Source organism: Sebastes fasciatus, chromosome 8 (genome assembly GCF_043250625.1).
Source record: "Sebastes fasciatus isolate fSebFas1 chromosome 8, fSebFas1.pri, whole genome shotgun sequence".
NCBI classification, from domain to species: domain Eukaryota; kingdom Metazoa; phylum Chordata; class Actinopteri; order Perciformes; family Sebastidae; genus Sebastes; species Sebastes fasciatus.
This window is the reverse complement of record NC_133802.1, coordinates 4243722-4264949: the sequence shown is the minus strand read 5'-3', so window position 1 is coordinate 4264949 and position 21228 is coordinate 4243722. Positions and strand designations below refer to the sequence as shown.

General features: G+C 42.1%; 1 protein-coding gene and 1 long non-coding RNA gene across 3 annotated transcripts in view; one reads left to right on the top strand and one right to left on the bottom strand.

The window, feature by feature from the left end:
- Positions 1-10626, bottom strand: part of LOC141772170 (uncharacterized) — a 28671-nt gene extending 18045 nt beyond the window's left edge. Inside the window, exons 1-2 of the long non-coding RNA XR_012594868.1 lie at positions 10360-10626; positions 7888-8117 (exon numbers count right to left, since the gene is read on the bottom strand). This is a non-coding gene — a long non-coding RNA (uncharacterized LOC141772170). The remainder of the gene's footprint in view (positions 1-7887; positions 8118-10359) is intronic.
- LOC141772166 (plexin-A1-like) overlaps positions 1-21228 on the top strand; it is a 353749-nt gene that overhangs the window by 265965 nt on the left and 66556 nt on the right. For both annotated transcript variants that reach the window (XM_074642860.1, XM_074642859.1), the window contains exons 13-16: positions 7997-8148; positions 11320-11440; positions 12778-12914; positions 15012-15179. In XM_074642860.1, the coding sequence (XP_074498961.1) occupies positions 7997-8148; positions 11320-11440; positions 12778-12914; positions 15012-15179 (578 nt within the window). The remainder of the gene's footprint in view (positions 1-7996; positions 8149-11319; positions 11441-12777; positions 12915-15011; positions 15180-21228) is intronic.

Genomic DNA, 21228 nt, shown 5'->3' with positions numbered 1-21228 from the left:
TACCGCTCAGACCACAGCAAGGTTACCCTGTTACAGCACGCACACACACATAATGCGTGTACAGGCTAGATGACAGACTACTAGGAAACCACTGCTATATTGTCGATGATTTGATGTGGCTATTATGTGGTTAGGACTGCAATATAAAGGCCACACCACCACGGAGCGACGCCATAGTACTTTACCTCCCGTGGATTCCTGGTCAGTGGTATTCAAAAGAAGTGGCCACAAAAATATGCCAAAGATGAAAAGATTAATTGGACTTATTGCTACCTCCAAAGCTTTGAACCCCAATGGACGACATTAATATAAAGCCAGACTTCCTCTCCAGCTCTGAGGGGTTTCAGAATTGGGAAACAGTGGACATGGTGGAGGGAACTCCTTTTTTTTTCTTTATCCATCTTTGCATAGACAACATGCATTCTCAATTTGACTGGGGTTTTATGCCAACTGTGCTGGTTAATGCAGATTTGATGTTTACGTAAAATGATGTCAGATCAGCCGGATATATAGAGGCAAAGTCCCGCCCCTTCTGGCAGACCCCATGGGACCTTATTTCTGACACGAATATGTTCGGTAGTCAACGGAGAGAGACAAATATTTTTTGGATCCAGTTTGAATTGCGCCATGAATCACACATATGTTTCTCAATTTAAAACATAATCTTTCAAGTCAAGAAAGTCTCAGTCTGTCGTAGGTTTGTCGTAGTATCATTTAGTTTTGTGTGAAACCGCTCAGTGAACTACATCTCTCGTCTCCCACAACATACATCACCAACACTAGCTAGCTAGCTAACTAAGCCATGACTGCGCACAAATGAAACGTTATCTTACCTGATGTGTTTTATCCAGCGACTCCTGGACTTTTTATCAGTCGGTAAGTGAAACAACGAGCGAGACCCGTTGATCGTAGCTTCATCGAGAGAGACACCACTTACGCGACTCTTGGGTGCGTGGTCTTTCTAATTACGTATTTTCACAGTCTTTTGCCTGGTTTAGACTACACGATATCAGCCCAATTATAGCCGTCGTAGGGTGTCTACTCGGATCGGGAACAATAAATGACTGTCATGTGCAAAAATCAATCGTTTTATGTTGTGTAGTGTATCATAGTACACAACAACCAACGCCACGTCTGGGACGCATCACGACGTCCCGACAGAAATTCTAGCATGTTTGATTTTTTTTTTTTTGCTTTCCACGACGTGTTCCGTCACGGCCGTGAATTTGACCGGCTGACGTACACAGCTATAAACAGAAGCACATGGCTACTTATTATGCAGAATGATGTCATCGGACTTTGCCGGCGCAACTGCTGCCGGACCTCGCAGTAAGATATTCAATCTAGGTTGTGCCGGAGTAAAAAACACCACCGGCGTTGCGTCTTTGCGCATGGAGCCTCCCGTTGGCGCCCGCTTTCGCCTCGTGGGCCCCTTTACATGGTCATGCTGTATATTAAGACGACGGTGCCGGGAGACAGTGTATTGTCGGAACAGGGGACCGACGTGTAGTCTGTCATGTGTCGCGGCCGAGTCACAACAAGAATTTATGAATCTCAATCGTCTAATCTGACATAGTGACCATCGTAAGCGTCAAAAATATTTGGTAGTCTGATCCTGGCATTATACTTCAACACTTTTACAACAAACTACGACCTTCATGACTTGCAGAATTATGTTTTGAATTGACAAATATATGTGTAAATATGCCACTCGCCATTCAAATTTATTCCGAAATAAGGTCCCATGGTGGTCCACCGGAAGGACTTCGCCTCTCTTTATATAGTGAGTCATTGGTGATTGGTTGGAGCTACATCAAAGCCTCCCACCAAAACAACACAGCTAAGAAGGAATGTAACGTGAGACGGAGTAGTAACAAATTTGCCATTCAGTCTGAATAACAGGCTCACTGATCAGCTCCAGGCTTCAGTGGTTAGCGGCTAGTAGCTGGCATAGATCGTGTTATACTAGAATGACTCCACAAGCATTTGTGGTCCTCATGTCAGTTGAGTCCTGGGTCAGTTTGGCTGCTCATGAGGAACAATTATATGTGCTATCCTTCTGAAATACATCCTAGTTAGTTAGTGCTTGAATGTGGTTGTGTTGTATCAGATCACTATCCTCCCTAAACCACCTGAGGTCCATTTTCCAGCGTTCAGGGCGTCTTGTTCTTTACATTCCCCCAGAGAGTGGTGGTTGTGTGCTTGAATGTGGTAGTGTTGTGTCAAATCATAGCAACATGAGTCTAAAGCTGCTTTGAGGTCCCATTTCCACACTGTGGCGTCTGCTGCATGCCCACAGGCTCAGCCAGCACTGGTTATCTTGTTATGTGATGCCATACTTGTATACTTCCAAGAGTTTCTGAGGTTCCAATGGAAACCCACTCTCAGATAGACACTCACAGAAATAACATAATGGTACACAAACCAATAGCTAGGAGGTGTAGCGGCCTGGCTCCATGTTCTGCACCACAACGATCATGTTTCAGATACATAGCTAGAGATCATGCTGTGGCTTCTTAGAGGCAATGTTATTGCTTGCTTAAGTCTCCTTGTTCCGTGAAGTATTTAAAGAATCTGCATTTGGTCGGCAGCGCCCAGCGCTTCCATTTACTTCTCGGTGCTTCCCCCGTCTCAAAGAGCTCCATCATGATCCCGCTGATGGACGCATATGGAAGCAGTTTGCACAAAAGATGCCCCAGCAATCCCAACCAGGGATGTCAGAAGAAACCGATACTTCGATGCCAAAATTCTGAAAACACGACGGTACTCGTTTTTCTACAGTACCACAGGGGACGATAGATACAGTAAACTCACTATCGACGCGTCCAGGAGACGCACCTTATTTTTTCCCTGATAATGCTACATTATGAACAACAAATCTATGTTGAAATCAGCAGTACAAGAGCTAGTTAACGTTAGCTGTTAGCAACCCGGTAAGCAGCACAGTCCCACATAGCGCTAACAGTTAATGTCAACTGGAAGTGCTAAATTATGGCCGTGTTCACACCTGGTATTAACATGCGTCCTCAGTGATCCGATCACAAGTGGACAGCTTTAAGTACGTCTGTTCACACCTGGCATTAAAATGCGTCTCCACATGCATCTTCAGTGGCCACTTGTGATCCGATCTCACTTCCCCGCCCCATATGCAAATAAACACGTAGTAAACACACGGCTGATACAGCAGCAGTTGTGACGTAATATTACATGAATGTCAGTAGTAATATCCTACTATCCTATTCATGAATTCTGGTACATTGTATTAACATCAAAATAAAAGGTTATTGTACCGGCGGTCCCCGGGGACCCCAGCGCTGCCGTTACCGGCATCGCTGCTTTTGCCAGCCAAGGGCGGGGTACAGCGCGGGCAGTCGGGTGTCAGCTCGGCGCAAAGCAGCGAAACAAAAACACTGACACATCTCCGACAGTATGATAATAATGCACTTTGCGTGCCTAGTCTACATACAGTAGAGCACAGAGGCCATTTCCATGCTGACAAGCGCCCGTGTCTGCCTGTTTATTCACCTGAGGGGCACGGTGATCCCGCTGATCCCAGCTGGACATCAGATGAGCAGGCGGTCCTTAATGTGGCCCAGGACGCATTCGCTTACACACTGCTAAAAGAATGTGGTCATATGTGGCCCAGACCACCTCTGAATGTGGTCTAGAAGATCCGATCTCAATGCGTCCTCAATGCGTCTTGAGTGCGTTCACACCTGTACTTAAAGCTGTCCACTTGTGATCCGATCACTGAGGACGCATGTTAATACCAGGTCTGAACAGGGCCTATGATGCGTTTTGGCTCTATTCAGTAAAATTGAGTATTAAAATGAATATTGGGTGAAGGGGCAGTTCTAACAGTATTGTGATGTGTTCAAATAATCTAGCAAAAACTTGAATAAAACTAGTTTTTTGAAGGAGATGTTTTCACAGCAATATAAAATATATAATAGAGTTTTACTGTTTAACTTCACAATGGTATCTGTATTGAGAATTGTTGTATTTCACTGGTATTTGGTATCGACTACTAAGCTTCTGGTATTATGACATCCCTAATCACAGCCTCACCTGTCTTTTCACAAATATGGGTAAGGAGTGGCCGATGGTCACTAAAAAAGGCTAGTTTAGTTGAGTAACAGATTCAGTAAGTTTGCTATCACTATTCTGGACATTTAATGTTAACTACAGTTTACAATTCCAGTATAGCTTTCATCTAAAGTCTCCTACGGGACCAGGTAAACCTATTACTGGGAAAACATCCCCAGTTAAATGAAATGTGCTCCCTTCAAACTGTTCTAATATGCATAACATGCCCTGAGGCATTTCCACCACAGCCTGGTGACTATTGTGTGTGTTAATGGTGCGATAGTGTGTGTTCCCATAGTTTTCATTGCGTCCCTTTTTCAGATGATGATGGTAATCCCTTTTAACAGCACTCTTCTTTCTCTGTTGCCTGTCTGTCTGTGGCTCTGCCAGTGTTTATATCCCAGGGCTTGGTGGCTAGCTGATATTGTGTTTTGTGGCATCATAGCTTCATTCTTCCAAAACCATCTGAAGCCCCATTTCCACACCCTGACATCTGTTGTCCATATCGTACCCTAGAGCTAGATGGCTACTCGCTCTGGTCAGTGTTTACCAGCTATTGTGTTTGTGGAACCGAAGTGCTGAGGCTCTACTGGCGCCTGAGGTTCCAACGCGAGTCAGCTTCCAAATAGTAGGCAGCATTATCCCTGGCCCAGACTGCTCTCGCTCTCTCCTTCTCCCTCTTGGTTTCTTAATTCAGTTCACTGCAGTTAGTATGTCGTTTTATAGATCATTTGTAAGGTATTCATTTCAAACTCCCATACATTCAGACGTTACTAGGAATTAGGGCTGCAATTGATTCAATATTTAATTGTGATTAATCGTATGATTTTCCATAGTTAATTGTGATTAATCGCAAATTAATCACACATTTTGTATCTGTTCAAAATGTACCTTAAAGGGAGATTTATCAAGTATTTAATACTCTTATCAACATGGGAATGGGCAAATATGTTTGCTTTATGCAAATGTATGTATATATTTAATATTGGAAATTAATTAACAACACAAAACAATGTCAGATATTGTCCAGAAACCCTCACAGGTACTGCATTTAGCATAAAAAATATGCTCAAATCATAACATGGCAAACTGCAGCCCAACAGGCAACAACAGCTGTCAGTGTGTCAGTGTGCTGACTTGACTATGACTTGCCCCAAACTGCATGTGATTATCATAAAGTGGGCATGTCTGTAAAGGGGAGACTCGTGGGTACCCATAGAACCCTTTTTCATTCACATATCTGGAAGTCAGAGGTCAAGGAACACCTTTAAAAATGGCCATGCCAGTTTTTCCTCGCCAAAATTTAGCATAAGTTTGGAGCATTATTTAACCTCCTTCCCGACAAGCTAGTATGACATGGTTGGTACCGATGGATTCTTTAGGTTTTGTAGTTTTACGCGACGTCAGTATCTTCACTCTTCCGCTACAACCTAAAAATTGCCAGTTGCGTTAATGTGTTAAATAAATTAGTGGCATTGTAATGAATTTTTATTATCGCGTTAACTTTGACAGCCCTAGCAGGAATATTAGATTCAGTTCAAACTCTTTCTCTTGAACACATGACTGATATTGCCTGTCGGTCTGTCTTTGTGTAGTTAACGTCTGTTGTAGCATGATGCTGCCAAAGGTATTATGTTTTTGCTCTTAACATGCAGGAGCTTCCAAAATGGGGTTTATCTGGCAGTCTGTCGTACTATTATTAAAGGTTTAGCTCATTTCAAAGAATCATTTGATCTATTCATTTTGAATAGATTAATTATCCATGTGTATTTTTTATGAAATTATAGCATCTTTTAGCATGCTTTTCTGTTTGTAGAAATACAAGATGGTTAAAATTTCTTTTGATACTACCGCTGTGAGTTGTCATAGTTGGAAATATTCAAATTCTTAAGTTTTAAAATCTTTTTATTAGGACTGTCAAAGTTAACGCGATAACAACGTGTTAACGCCACTAATTTCATTAACGCAACCGATATTTCGGTTTATTTCGAGGTATTTAGTAGACTCAGTTTTAGAGCTAGAGTGAAGATACTGGCATCATATGGAAATATAAAACCTTAATAATCCATTGGTACCAACCATGTCACACTAGCTTGTCGGGAAGGAGGTTAAATAACGCTCCAATTTATTCTAAATTTTGGCGAGGAAAAACTGGCATGGCCATTTTCAAAGGGGTCCCTTGACCTCTGACCTCAAGATATGTGAATGAAAATGGGTTCTATGGATCCGTCTATGGGTCCTATATATATATTTGCATAAAGCAAGCATATTATCCCATGCACTCCCATGTGAACAAGAGTATTACATAAAAATTGTGCTATTAATTTGCGATTAATCAAAATAATCATGGACAATCATGCTATTAAATATTTTAATCGATTGACAGCCCTACTTTTCATGTCATTCTCTGAGTTTGTTACTACTGGCTTTCAGGCAAAGCTTTTAATTTGTACATTTATATTTTCAATTTTCCATTTTTATTACCTACATTTCCCCTTTATCGTTTCCAATTGTCATTTTCATTTTAATCTCTTACGTTTAAGCTTTTAATTTGATCATTTTTCCTTTAGATTTTTCCATTTTCCGTTCCAATTTTCTGCTTTAATTTTCTCAATTTTCCCTTTTAATTGTGTTTCTGTGGAAAAATGATTCTCCATATGTTTGGCAATGCAGTAGACCGAAGGTTTCATATGCAAACCCCGGACCATCTGCTTACCTTTTTTTCAATGAGTAGGGCTCTTCCCCTTTATCAGTGACTACAGATGAAGTGCCCTTGAGCAAGGCATTTCACCTCCAGCTGCTCTGGTGGTGCTGTTCATTAGCCAACAGTGTAGCCGTTGGTTGCCGAAGCAGGGTGCGGGGGTTTGGATCTCAGCTGACTTTGATAAAAGTTTAGAGTTAAACCTCATGTGCCTGGCAAGACGAATCGTTCATTCCCCCAAACTAGTCCACACTGTCGAAATCACCCATTTGTCAAGGTCTGTTGTCTGTGGTTTAATAATAGCGCTATGCCTCCGTACTGTCGGCGCCTCAGTTTGCATTTCCACACCGCGCTGTCTGCAGGAGAATAGGGCAATGGACAGATTACACATAATTACCTCATGATGCTTGTTAGGGATTAGGTTTTGTGTGTGCATGTCCGTGCTGCGGGGTGTTGTGTGTGTGTGTGTGTGTGTGTGTGTGTGTGTGTGTGTGTGTGTGTGTGTGTGTGTGTGTGTGTGTGTGTGTGTGTGTGTGTGTGTGTGTGCGTGCGTGCATGCGCGTGTGTGTGCGTGTGTGTGTGCCGTCCATCAGTCACCATATTTGTTTTGTCACACCACACCTGTCCCCGTTACGCGCCATAATCTGGCTAGATAAATCACATTATGGTTCGGGCGGCGCGACTGAGCGTTACACCGCCGCTGCCCCGCCGACGGAGCCAAGCCGGCGTAATAAGTTTCAATTAAACCTCCCAAGATGATGCCTTTGGTCGGTGCCCGTTTGGTTCGCTCTCTCTTTATCTCATTTTCAGTGTTTTTCAAAGCCAAGAGGGTGATTTTTCTTCATTAAATCTTAAATCACCTGATATGGGCAATTCTGTACGGTGTGGGTCGGTGGCTGTGTTTTTATGCGTGTATATGCCTGCGTGTGTGTTTGCGTGGGGCTGTCCGTGCTATGTCATGTTTGAGGACCATTTTCAGACATTAAACTAGTTGAACGGGGGCAGCATATGAAACTGTGAATACATTCTGTGTCCTTAATGTGTGTGTGAGTATATTAGCATACTGAGACAGCTTTGCCTCTTTTTTCCTTCATCTTCACCTTTACATCTCCCTGCTCTTATGTCTCTTTTCTTCTGTTCTTCTGTCTCCTTCTCTCCTCCTTCCTCCATCCATCCTGACCCCCGTCTTCCATCCTCTTGTCGGTCCAGTTGTTCCCTGAGACGGGGCCTCGCCAAGGGGGAACCAGGGTGACCATCCTGGGGGAGAACCTGGGTCTGCAGTTCAGAGACATCCAGATGGGCGTCCGACTGGGCAAGGTACCCTGCGTGCCTATCGAGGAGGAGTACGTGAGCGCAGAGAGGTAAGTTAAAGGAACAGAGGACTCGCTCACCAGCATTCAAGCACACACACTAAAGATATGTCTCAATTTGGATACTTCCATTAGTACACTTCTATGTAGTACATTGTGTACACTATGTACTTACTTGCATAGTGCGTGAATTTTTGCAGGGTGGGCTATCGCTGCTGTTAGCACTAGCTAGCTAGCAGCTTTATTGTTTGTGGTAACAAGTCATTACAGACTGCTAAATGAACCCAATAAACAAAACTGATGGCTTCTATCCGACAACAGTAAAGCTGGAGTAGGCAGATTGGAGTAAATATATATATTTTTTAAATTATAAAATGGTCTCTATATCCTGACAGTGGTGCATATCTGAAAAAAAAACATGTGCCTGTGTCCTCCGGTGTTCCTAATGGCAACTGCAAGATTTAACAAACAGGAGGAAAACAACCAATCAGAGTCGAGCTGGAGCCTTGCCTTCTCTGAGCAGCTGTCAATCACTCGCAAACTCCGATCAAACGGTCAAACTAGGCAGCGCTGATCAAATATGAATCAATATTCTGTTACTGTAATGCCTATTTCTCATCTCAAATGTTTTCAGAAACATCTTGTAGTGTGCTGTTTAGCTGTAAAATTAGAAAGTTTGTGACCCGGCAGCCATGTTGAGAACAGATGAGGAATTACCAAGCACCGCCCACCAGCCGGAGCAAACTTTCTCATTTTACAGCTAAACAGTACACTACAAGATGTTTCTGAAAAACATTATAGGCCTTACAGTAACAGAATATTAATTCATATTTGGTCAGCGCTGCCTAGTTTGATCGTTTGATCATTTGATCGTGGCTTGCGAGTTATTGACAGCTGCCGCCGTTGAATGAACAGCCAATAGGAACGCTCTCTCTCTCTCTGAAATGACCTGTGATTGGCCAAAGTCTCCCATCACGGGCTAGATTTTCTAAAGCCTGAAATCAGAGCCATGAGGAGGTGCAGAAGTTTATTTTTTTTCTCGGAACACTTGAATTACAATATGCTGAAAGGTTGTTATGGAATTTTATCCCAGTGACTTGAAAAATATTCTGCCTACTGCCACTTTAACTTACCTTTGTATAGTGGGGTGTTCATCGGAGCAACAGCTACTGGTACCTCCCCTTCTGCTATGTAGCCAAGATGGCGACCGTTGAGAACTTGTCCAGTGTTCCACACTCAACTTTTTGACCGTTATGAGTAATACCATCCGGGTAACTCATAGTGCACTGCATTTTGCCATATTTGTCAGCGTGTAAATACAGAAGTGCCCAAATTGAGAGACAGCACAATACTACTACTACACATCCACATGCACAGAAAGACATTCACAGACTGAGATAATGGCACGGAAACACAGACGAATGCACTGACACACACAGGCAGCAGTTGTCTGCCTCACAAACACACACACTCACTGATCTGAGGACACACTCCCCGAAGACAGCGGCAACCAGTACCTCTCTCATCCTGACCAATCAAATGAAAAATGTCAACCAGAACACGTTTTTTTGTGTAGGTGTCCATGCAGACTCATTCAGCAGCTGAACAGATAGCGATATTAGGTTTTGTGTGTGTGTGTGTAAATTCCATCTGTTGTTCCCCTCCATTACTCCCTACATATGCTCTTTCCTTTATTTTTCTCATCCTGACATTTACTCGTCTGCAGGGTCCTACACGGCTGAGGAATTGAGTTCACGCAGATCAAACAATCCCTCTGTAGTGCAGTTAGTTGGGAAACGATGCATGTTGAGATAGAGGGCATCTCTATTCAAATATTACACACACATCAGTTATTTTGCACATTATTCCTGACATCCACGCACCACTTCAAACATGTCTAGGATGTGCATCCTTTTTTAGATTTTTCCCCTCCTCCCTTGTCAGCTTTTTTTCTGTTTCATTTATTCTTTCGGTCACCCCTCCTGAAATACTGTGGATGTGAGGTGTGTTGAAGCAGCATTTGATAAGATGGTATGTGTTAAAGGGACAGTTCACCCCCTAAATCAAAAAGACATGTTTTCTCTCTTACCTGTAGTGCTATTTATCAATCTAGATTGTTCTGGTGGGAGTTGCTGAGTGTTGGAAGTCTAGCATTAATGTTAACCGTCTCGCGCTTTCACAAGCACGAGCCTCTCGCCCATGAGTAGATGCGTGGTTATACAGTTGCCGGGTGTAGTTCGGTAGAAAGAAAATAGTTCCTACCTGAAACTGCTCACAACAAGGTCTGTGGATTAGTTTGACTAACGCTTTGAGCACCACAAGCCGAGTGCCATCTAGTACCATTATGTTCTAGAGAAGGCAGACATCTCTACAGCTGGTAACTCACATCAAAACAATCTAAATTGCTAAATAGCACTACAGGTAAGTAGAAAAGTATGTAATTTTGGTTGTCATTTAAAGGTCCCATATTAAGTTCATACTTATTATAATATATTATAAACCTATTTTTTTTTCTACTAGAACATGTTTACATGCTATAATGTTAAAAAATCCCTTTATTTTCATACTGTCCTCATACCTCATACTGTCTGCCTGAATATGTCTGTATTTACCCTCCGTATGAAACGCTTCAACGGAATTGCAATGGAATTGCTAGGCAACAGATTGGGTCCATGTTTACTTCCTGTCAGCTGATGTCATTCACATAGTCTTTGTCCGAAATCACTGTATAGTAAACTATATAGTGAGTTCGCCATTTTGTTGTGCTGTCCGAATGTATAGTGAGAATTATTATACCTATATGGTGAGCATCACTATTATATCGTAAAAAGTCACACACTGAGCACTATATACCATCATGCATTGCGCTGAAGGAAAAAATGGCAGACAGACGAGAGAAAAGAGAGGGCACAACGAGAGGGCAGCGCGAACAACATGCATTTAACGTGAGCAGAGCAGCATCACAACACAAACGGCCACAAAGTACTTTGTATTTATTAATTTTTGAAAATACGCTTATACCCCCCATGTTCACAACGGCCGTAAGTTCGTACCTTTCACAATAAAAGCACTAGACAGACTCTTAAACCTGCTTTATAATATAAAAGACATGAAAATCTCACTTTTTACATTATGGGACGTATAAGTGCTAGACTAGAACAGCAACAACCTGACTCTACTCTCTCCTTTTCTCCACGAATCCCCTCAACTCTCCATCCACAGAATAGTGTGTCTGCTGAACGACGCTACCGGCTACAGGGTCCAAGAAGCTCAGGTGGAGGTGTGTGTGAGAGACTGCGTCAACGACTACCGAGCCCTGTCGTCCAGGCCGTTCACCTTTGTGGTAAGCACCAAACAAAGTTGTTCTATGTGGACGGTGATGACTCAAAAAAGGACACTGCTTTCATGAAACGTCTCCAGTAACTGAGCAAAGGGTTCAATTTGAGAATGGTTTTATAAAGAAAGTCAAAGTATGGCTCTAAAGTATTTTAGAGTATTTCTAGTATTTAGTTTTAAAGTTACCACAGATTAATGTTGGTTTTCTTTTGGTCAGCCATATTCAGTTTTCATGTAGGATCATTGTGTCATTAAATTTGTTATATTTTGGGCACACAAAGGCAAATTTAGCACGTCTGTGGAAGCAGTCAGCAACTCACACCTTCATGAAGAACTACTGTGTTCTGTAATTTTTGCAGTTTTCAGTCAATACTTTGTTTTCAAGCCATTAAAATTTTATATGTTGCCTAATTGAATATTACCTATAAGAAAGAGACTTCTTTTTATGTCATTTAATTTACATTTTTTTTTTTTTTAGCATAAATCTCCACTGTGTGCCACATGATTGGATTTTTTTTTGTGCAAGACATCATATCACTGCTTTCTGTCATTTTTATAATTACGATGGTCCAAGGGGTGCATTGAAATTACAGATCAAAACAAGATGACATAATTGATTGAATCATAATCAAGCGATGGTATACAGGATGATTGTTTTTTAGACTATTTACATATAAATGCTGTTGTCACTGATATGTTCTTGATTTTTACACCTCCGCACCGGCAACAGCTGTGGCGTGATCACAATATCTCAGGAACGCCTGGAGGGAATATCTTTGGCACAAACCAGCCCATTTTCACTCCCAACTCATCAAATACCGCCATTCGGTCAGCGCCCCTCGGCATCAAAATCCAACGCACGGAGGCACCCTTTAGTAACAGTATGTGACTAACCGGGCTTTCAACTAACTACATTGTAAACCCACCCGCGGCGTTATTTGACGGTCGGAGCAAGTGACGTAGTATTAATAGCGTGAAAGTCTGTTGAGGGCGGGTGGGCGGGAGGGGTAGGTGGGAGGGTCAAACTAGAAGTAAGGTTGACTTAATTTGCTTCAGCAAGTACTCTGCCAAGGTACCTTTAAGCAAGGCACTGGATATCCACACTACTCCGGTGCAGATGCTTAATGGTAAGCATTAGAAAACTGGTTGCACTGGGTAGTCTAAATATGGGGGCAAAGATTGTATACAACAGAGCTACGCTTCCGCCATTTTGGATCAATACCGTGAGTCGCTTGACAACAGCGAGGTGGTAATTCTACTTCCTATTGATTTCTGAGAATGAAGCGTCTGTAAATGTGTTTATATTCGCTAAAGACAGATAAATGTTTTCTCTCTCCTCTCCAGACTCCATTCTTCACCCGTATCCAGCCGTCTCAGGGGCCCATTTCCGGGGGCACCCGGGTCACCATCGAGGGAAGCTACCTCAACGCAGGCAGCTACGTGTCTGTCAGCATAGGACCACAGCCCTGCTACTTCAAAAAGTAAGGAACAATTAAACAAAATTTAATTTTTAATCATCCCTGTGAGGAAATTGGAACATCTCAGCAGAGGAGAATATCATTTAGATAAGAATAAGACCAAAAAAAAGCACTTAAGATAGTAAAACAAATTCATAATTATGGCTGAAGGTACTGTAGATAGTACAGGAAATTAATAGCTACAGAAAATATGTGCATAAATAAACTGTTCAAAGATGTGTTTGTGTTTACTGCAAACAAATCCTAAAGATATTACATGCACATGTAAGCATGTAATCTGTGTGTCAGGCTGGGATGTTTTGTGTATGTGTTGAAGTGTGCGTGCATGCAGACACACGGCGTGTCTTTGTCTGCGTTCACACAGGCTTCCCCTAATCTAGTGCATGAAAAAACACACCAAAGTATCACCACAGTTGCTCGCTTGTCAAATGCACGGATTAGCCTCTCCTAGCTAATCTCTATTGAAGCAACAGTATGCTAGCTTTGATGTCACATCAGCCGTCCCCCCTCACGGTAATCCAACAGATTCCACCTCGACGCGACTCTTCGCTTAACTCGACTCTGTCTTCATCTGTCACACCCTAACCATGGGACTGTGTGTTTGTGGCATCTTGTGAAGGATGCTGTGGGCATGTGTTCTTTGTGAATGGGGTTGCTATGGTTACAGGCCAAGGGACCTCGGAGGTTTAGATATTGTAGATTCTCTCTTTCTCTCTCTCTCTCTCTCTCTCTCTCTCTCTCACTCTCTCTCACTCTCTCCGTCGTCTCTGTGTGACTGCCATAGCATATAGTAGAGGCACAATAGAATGTGCAACACTGCATTAAAGTGTATACACACACACACACACACACACACACATACACACACATCGCTCCTGTGAAGTCATGGCCCAGAAAAGCAGCCACCACTCAACTGTGCTAAATACATATTAGATAGTGTAGCTACTGGGGACTGCAATTGAAAATGTTATTTTGCCTATGGGACACACACACACACGCACACACACACACACACACACACACACACACACACACACTCTCTCTCCATCCCTCCCTCAGTGTTTGTGACTGGTGCCGCTGATCCTTGTCGGTGCACCAATCATAGCAGGTGTAAACTTCATTAAACATGATTTCACATGACTTGTTTCTACATCCTCCTCTTCCTCCCTACACTGAACGCATCATGTTTATTTTTATATAAAATACTAACTATAGAGGAGGGGTAACGTCAGTCATAATATAGTCTTATTGTTATTTCACATCCTTTGAAAATGTGGGCATATCCTACAAAAATCTCTTTACATAATTATTTTTCTCAGTACAAGTGGAATAATTATATGATACATTTTGACTTTTCACTTCCATGCAGTTATTTTTGATGCAAAACTGTAAAGTAATTAAAGCTGTCAGGTAAATGCAGCAAAAAGTACAATATTTACCTCTGACATGTATTCTAGTAGAAGTATAAAGTAGCATGAAATGGAAATACTCAACTAAAGTACAAGTACCTTGAATTTCTATTTAAGTACAGTATTTGAGTAAATGCACTTAGTAACTTTCCACCTCTGCAAAAAAAAAAAATGGCGACGACGAAATTCTGGCTTTAAAACGGAAGTCCACAATCCATCGGGTGACGTCACGGTAACTACGTCCACTTCTTACATACACAGTCTATGGATCCATCAGGCCAGGACAGAGCGTCCATCTTGCAAGACTTGCGTGGCTTGCTGAGCTGAAGTGCGTTGGTCACAAGTGGGATTATCTAATGGAATTAGCAGGTTACAATATGATTTTAAGAGAATGATACTAATTAGCTTCCCAGGCTGGACACTGGTAATTACGAGCACAACCAGCAAGTCATTAAATACGTCAACGCTTCAGCGTGGCCCTCAGTATTTAGGGAATGTAGTCATTGCCTCTTTATTATTATAGCTCTGTTTTTAGAGAGATCAGACGCTGCTAGACAGCTTCTTTGTTGAGGCCGTCCGTCTCTCTGTTGATGGATGAATTGTTTCTTTCCCCAAAATAACTTCACTTCACTTTTATTCTCTCTGCAATCTTGCATGTATTTGTAACTTATCTTTTTGTCTGTCCCTCCAGGAGGAATGCCCGTGAGATAGTGTGCGTTACACCAGCCGGGTTAGCGGCGGGCAGCGCGTCGGTCTTGGTGGACATCGACGACGCCGAGCTCCGAAACCCCGAGGTCAAGTTTAACTACACTGAAGACCCCACTGTCCTGAGGATCGAGCCTGACTGGAGCATCGCCAGGTAAACTGTCGTGTTGCGTTATCATTGACTTAGATGGATGACCTAGTTTTATTGACTTAGTCCATTTATGTTCACCATGCCCATTTGTAGCCCAACCACAGCTTCTAGACAAACTGGTACTCAGTATCTCTTTTTGGAAACTTACCATCTCACTGAATAACAGATTTGGGTTGAGAGAGGATATCTGAATAGTTATAGCAACCGATGGCTGTTGTTCCTAACATGAATCCAAGCAGCTCAGGAGAGTTCCTGGGGGGAGCTCAATAAATGATGCGAAACAAAAAAAAATTGTTTCCGACTGGAATTTTTTGGAGTGCAGGGGGTGGATATTCTAAAAGGCTGATGGAGGCTTGAGGAAAATCCGAGCTTCGACCTTGAATTTTTACACTACTGCTTGTAATACCGCAGCATTAGCAGGATAAATGTAAGGAGGCATTGGTGAAGCAGTCTGAGCGGACTGGACGTGAGCTCCGACAGCGGGGTTTGGATAGATTGATGCTGCCTCCGGAGAATTTTCATCTGGCTCAATCAAGACATATTTTAGTGCAGGAAATCATCAGCGGCTATCGGCTCAGTACTGTACTGTACATCCCCAGCTAAATAGATAAATAAAGAGCCTCAACTGCTCAGCGTTGAACATGAACGGAGCGTCACTGGGGAGGACACACACATGCAAAGACTTTCACATTAAAGTGAATGTACTGGCATGGAGGGCAGACTCACACATTTATCTTTCATCTTTATGATGGAGACTTGGGTTGCTTGTAAAGAACCTTTACCTCCCTGGTTTTTCTGCTGATTGGGGTTGGGTGATTTTAATTCTGATTGGATTAGTCAATGCCCGGCAAATATTTCGACGCTGAAAAAAAAAAATTGAAACGACTCTAAACCCGGATGCTGTCAGGGGGTTGAAAAAATGTTTGGATCTAAAGTGTATCTCTAAGAGCTGGATGCTGGCAGGTAACGAAGGTGAATATTTTCCTGCATAATGTTTTTGTCTATTACAAACCTGTGATTTGGCGGTGCCTAAAATTCTTTCAAGATTAATGAGTTGACAGTATTATGTTACCCACCTGTCTGAACAGGCCTGTTCGTTCTAACATATGTCAGAACACCTGCTGTACGCTTTTTCCTTTCCCATATTCTCTGCATTTTTTTCCTTCCCTATCTTCTTCATTTATTTCAGGATATTGAAACAGGCAGCTATCTTGTCCTGTTTCCCCTCATTTTACCTCCTTCCCTCCTGTTCCTTTCTTTCCTTCTCTGTGTTGCTCCCCCCCCCCTGCGGTGACTCATCAGTAGATGGTGGCAGATAGATGCAGTGCTTGTTAGAGAGGAGTGTTGATGAATCCTGCCCTGCTCCTTTTGCCCAGTAGGACTGGCCGAGGAGCAGCTGAGGCCCAATCACTGCGCCGCACACCTACCGCGAGGGTGTGGGTGTGTGTGTGTGTGTGCGTGGCGCTCAAACCTGGGGTTCTACTTCAGGAAGCTCACTCAGGGGTGATGATCCCACATAAAAAAAAATTACACATACGTACACACACACATATACACACACCCCACTGATTCCCAGAGTCCCTGATGTTTGGCCCCAGATCCCTCCTCCATCTGGCTGAGAAAACTACAAAAGAACACACACACACACACACACACACACACCTCACACACAGCGACAAAACTGTGTGTGTCGCTTCCAGCTAGCGGAAGCTTTAATTTTAGCTGATGCGTTTCAGCCAGTGCCCTCTGTCACAGTGTCACATGTTGGCTCAGGTAGAAAGTATAACGAACCGATGAGATGGGATATCATATTGGTTCATATCTGCCTCATTGTCTGCCTTTGTGCTAATACATGCACGCCTGCAGAGCATTATCATTGTGCTTGGTTGACGATAGCAGGAGTGGATGAAAGAAAGAGAAAGAGAAAAGAGCAGGGGGGGGGGCAGTAGAGGGGGGGGGGGGGGTGAATAGAGTGCATTATCATTGTGCTTGGCTGATGATATTCCATTTAGGAAGAAGACAGAGCACTTCAAAAATAAATCAATGAGGAGGGCTCATCTGGGACACCGGGGGGAAAGATATTTGGGCAGCGGCACAGGTTAGAGAAGCAATTTTGGACCTAAATTTTCAAATCTCCTCCCAAAACCGGCCGGATGAATAAAGCAGATTAAAGCAGCCACTGCTTCAGCAAGTATACTCTGCCAAGGTGCCTTTAAGCAAGGCACTGAATATCCCCACTACTCCGGTGCAGATGCTTAATGGTAAGCATTAGAAAACTGGTTGCACTGGGTAGTCTAAATAGTCTAAATAGTCTAAATATGCATACTATTATACTTTTTAACTGAACTTTTTTTGCCCGGCTGCTTCCTAGAGGAGCATAAAGTGAGCGATGGACATAAATGCAAGTTAGAAATGCAGCATGCGGATTTTGAGAGCAATCTCAAACTTTTTCATGTCAAGGAGCTCCAAAATCGATGAACAGACCACAGACCATGGATGTAGAAGAGATTGTGTCCTGTGCTTTTGCCCTGCGTGTTGATAACCTACAACTACATTAAATTCTGTTTATGTCATGTTACTAGCTACTGGCAGATAGACGGTTGTTTGGGAACAGAGACGTTAATACATCCATTACGGTACAGGCTTACATACCTGATATGTCATATGAGCGTGCATGGCGGTGCGATCCCGTGGGTCTGATGCATGTTCATTATACCAAAGGAAATAACTCTGGATTTGGCTATAAGTGAACTTAACATCTTTTAGAACTTAATGATTTAAATGAGGGTTATGTAAGTGTTCATACTGGGAAGTTGATTTACCTAAGAAAAAAATAACCTGCGATGAACAGACGTCTCTTTATACATCCATGCTAACAGACTCATTTGCGTTTTCAATCCAATATGGTGGCAGCGCTACCGCAGCGCCATCTAGAGGCTGTTATCAAAAAAGCATCAGAGTTTCGCCTCTTTGCTTCGATACTCTTTGATAGTGATTCAGGCAACAAGCAGGCAGCTCTTACAATAAACTGAAAGTGCACATTTACTTAAAGGAACAGTGTGTAACAATTAGGTGCATCTATTGGCAGAAATGGAATATAATATCAGTAAGTAAATAAGATTAGTTATTTGGGGAAAAAGCTCTTCATGTTAGCTAGCTTGTTAACTGTTAATTAACTGGATTTAGTTAGCAACCGCGTTAGCTCATCCGCTAACAGGTCGTTTAGTTCACGCTGTTATTCCAAACATGTATTCATACCATTTGTACTCCATTTTGGAACCTCCGGCTCTCCGCCAGCACCGTCAGGACACATTGCTCTTTGTCAACAGTGTGTCAAAGTTCCCCAAAGATTAACTCGAAGCAAAATATTCATGTAAATTATTTCATCCCCAATGAGTGAATCACAATTCCTGATTTCCCAAAACATTTTGCTGTTTAATGCTGGTGTGACCAAGCCTTAAAGGGGAACTATACGCCCATTTTCAAAATTCATACATGTTATTCTTATGGTTTAAGACAAAAAATATTAGTAAACATGAACAGCTCTCTCCAAAATCCTAAAACTAGAGTACTAAAACTCAAACTTGTGATGTCGTAGGGTATGAAGTGTGGAGCTGCTCCATAGACAATAAATTGGGAGCAATGTTCTAGATGAATCCGAGAGTCTCCAGTGAGAACTGCAGAACTGAGAGCACTACAATACAATAAAGCTAATTGGAGTATAAAAAAGAAAACAAACATTCTGTGGGTCCACGAAATCAGTCTCCCATTCATTGTCTATGGAGCAGTACTGGACTTTATACCCTATGACATCACAATTTTGAGTTTTAGCACTCTAGTTTTTGGATTTGAGAGAGAGTTATTAATGTTTACTAATATTTTTTGGACTGTGTTAGACCAAGGGAATAACATGTATGCATTTTGAAAATGGCCGTAGTTCCCCTTTAAGTGTGCATTTAATTTATGTTTGCCACTATTTCTGTTTGAATTAGGCAATGTCCAGCTAATCTTCCCCCTTTTGATGTAATCACAACTTGTGGTTTCAGCATTTATAATATGATGTTTGACAGTCAGTGAGAGGAGGATTAAACCGAAGAGAGGGTGAGAAAAAAAGGAAAACAGAGAGAGTAGTAAAACAGAAAGAGAGGACAGAGATGGCAGGAGAAGCAAGGGGAGCAGACCAGAGAGAAATACTAACAACAGTGGTTGGATTCCCACAGCTATCCCTGAGAGTTTATCCTGATTGTCTTGTTGTCGGTTCCCTGAAGCATGTACCTGAGCTAAAGAGACTCACTTAGACAAAGAGAGGAGCAACGGGGACAGAGGGACTCAGCACAAATATACATCAAGCTGAGGAGGAGAGGGGGGGAGGAGGAGGAGGAGGAGGAGGAGGAGGAGGAGGAGGAGGAGGAGGAGGAGGAGGAGGACAGGCAGTATTATACTGTTTAAGTGCAGTCTGCCTCGTCCCACGATGCATTTGTGGCAGAAACATTATTAAAAATCAGTTCATTTGAAAGTGGCCTTGGCTCCATTGCTCCTTTGTTAATCAGCCGCATTCGTCTCTCTTATAAAGAGCACAGTAATATAATGCTAGTATATGAGCAAACACAGTATTAAACATACAGGTGTTGAAGCATTGCTTATGCAGCAATATGGGCCAGATTAATAATAATACTTTGTTTTGTTTAGCTATACATCTATCTCTCTCTCTCTCTCTTTTTCTCTCTCTAGATAGATAGATATATATGGATATACTTTATATATAGATATGTACAGTATATAGAGATAGCTATATATTACGGCTGTCAATTGATTCAAATATATAATCGCGATTAATCACACATTTTTTCATCTGTTCAAAATGTACCTTGAAGGGAGATTTGTCAAGTATTTAATACTCTTATCAACATGGGAGTGGGCAAATATGCTTGCTGTATGCAAATGTGTGTATATATTTATTACTGTAAATCAATTAATAACACAAAACAATGTCAAATATTGTCCAGAAACCCTCACAGGTACTGCATTTAGCATAAAAAATATGCTCAAATCATAACATGTCAAACTGCAGCCCAACAGACAACAACAGCTGTCAGTGTGTCAGTGTGCTGACTTGACTATGACTTGCCCCAAACTGCGTGTGATTATCATAAAGTGGGCATGTCTGTAAAGGGGAGACTCGTGGGTACCCATAGAACCCATTTACATTCACATATCTTGAGGTCAGAGGTCAAGGGACCCATTTGAAATGGCCACGCCAGTTTTTCCTCGACAAGATTTAGCGCAGGTGTAGAGCGTTATTAAGCCTCCTTCGTGAGAAGCTAGTATGACGTGGTTGATACCAATGGATTCCTGAGATTTTGCCGTTTCATATGATGCTAGACCATATGATGTATCTTCACTCTAGCTTTAAAACTGAGCCCGCTACAACCTAAAAATGCAAGTTGTGTTAATGCGTTAATATTGTGTTAAATTTGACAGTCTTAATATAAATATCAATCATGGGAACAGTCCAAACTAATAGATGTACATTCCCTTGCTGTGACAGTTCAGAAAACTAATTTGCATTCAAAGAGGATAATAGGAGATTAAAAAAACAACAACAAAATACATTTTGTTGTTTAGTTTAGGTGGAAGTGGCACAATATTACAACTCATTCAAATTAATTAGACTCTGTTCAACAGAACAGACTTGATTTTGTACAAAATTAATTTCAGCACATCATGGCAGAGTGTCATGGCACTCAGCCATAGTGAATTGAAGTGTCTCATTTCCAGTTGCTCGATCTGAATTTGGCTCTTGAAGATGACAGTAATGTAGTAGAAAATGACAAGAATACAGCATCACAAAAAGTGAATTTGAATAGTGTGTAAAAGTAGGAGCAGAGAAAATACCGCTACACCTACGTCAGCTGTCAAAATCCCTGTCAAAGACTTGCTACATCCCCAATAACAGCTACAGTCACAGCTTACGCACGATGCTGTTATCCAAAGAAATCTAGGATGAATGGGACCCGATCGTCTTAGCCAGTAATGGGAAACCTGCCAAAAG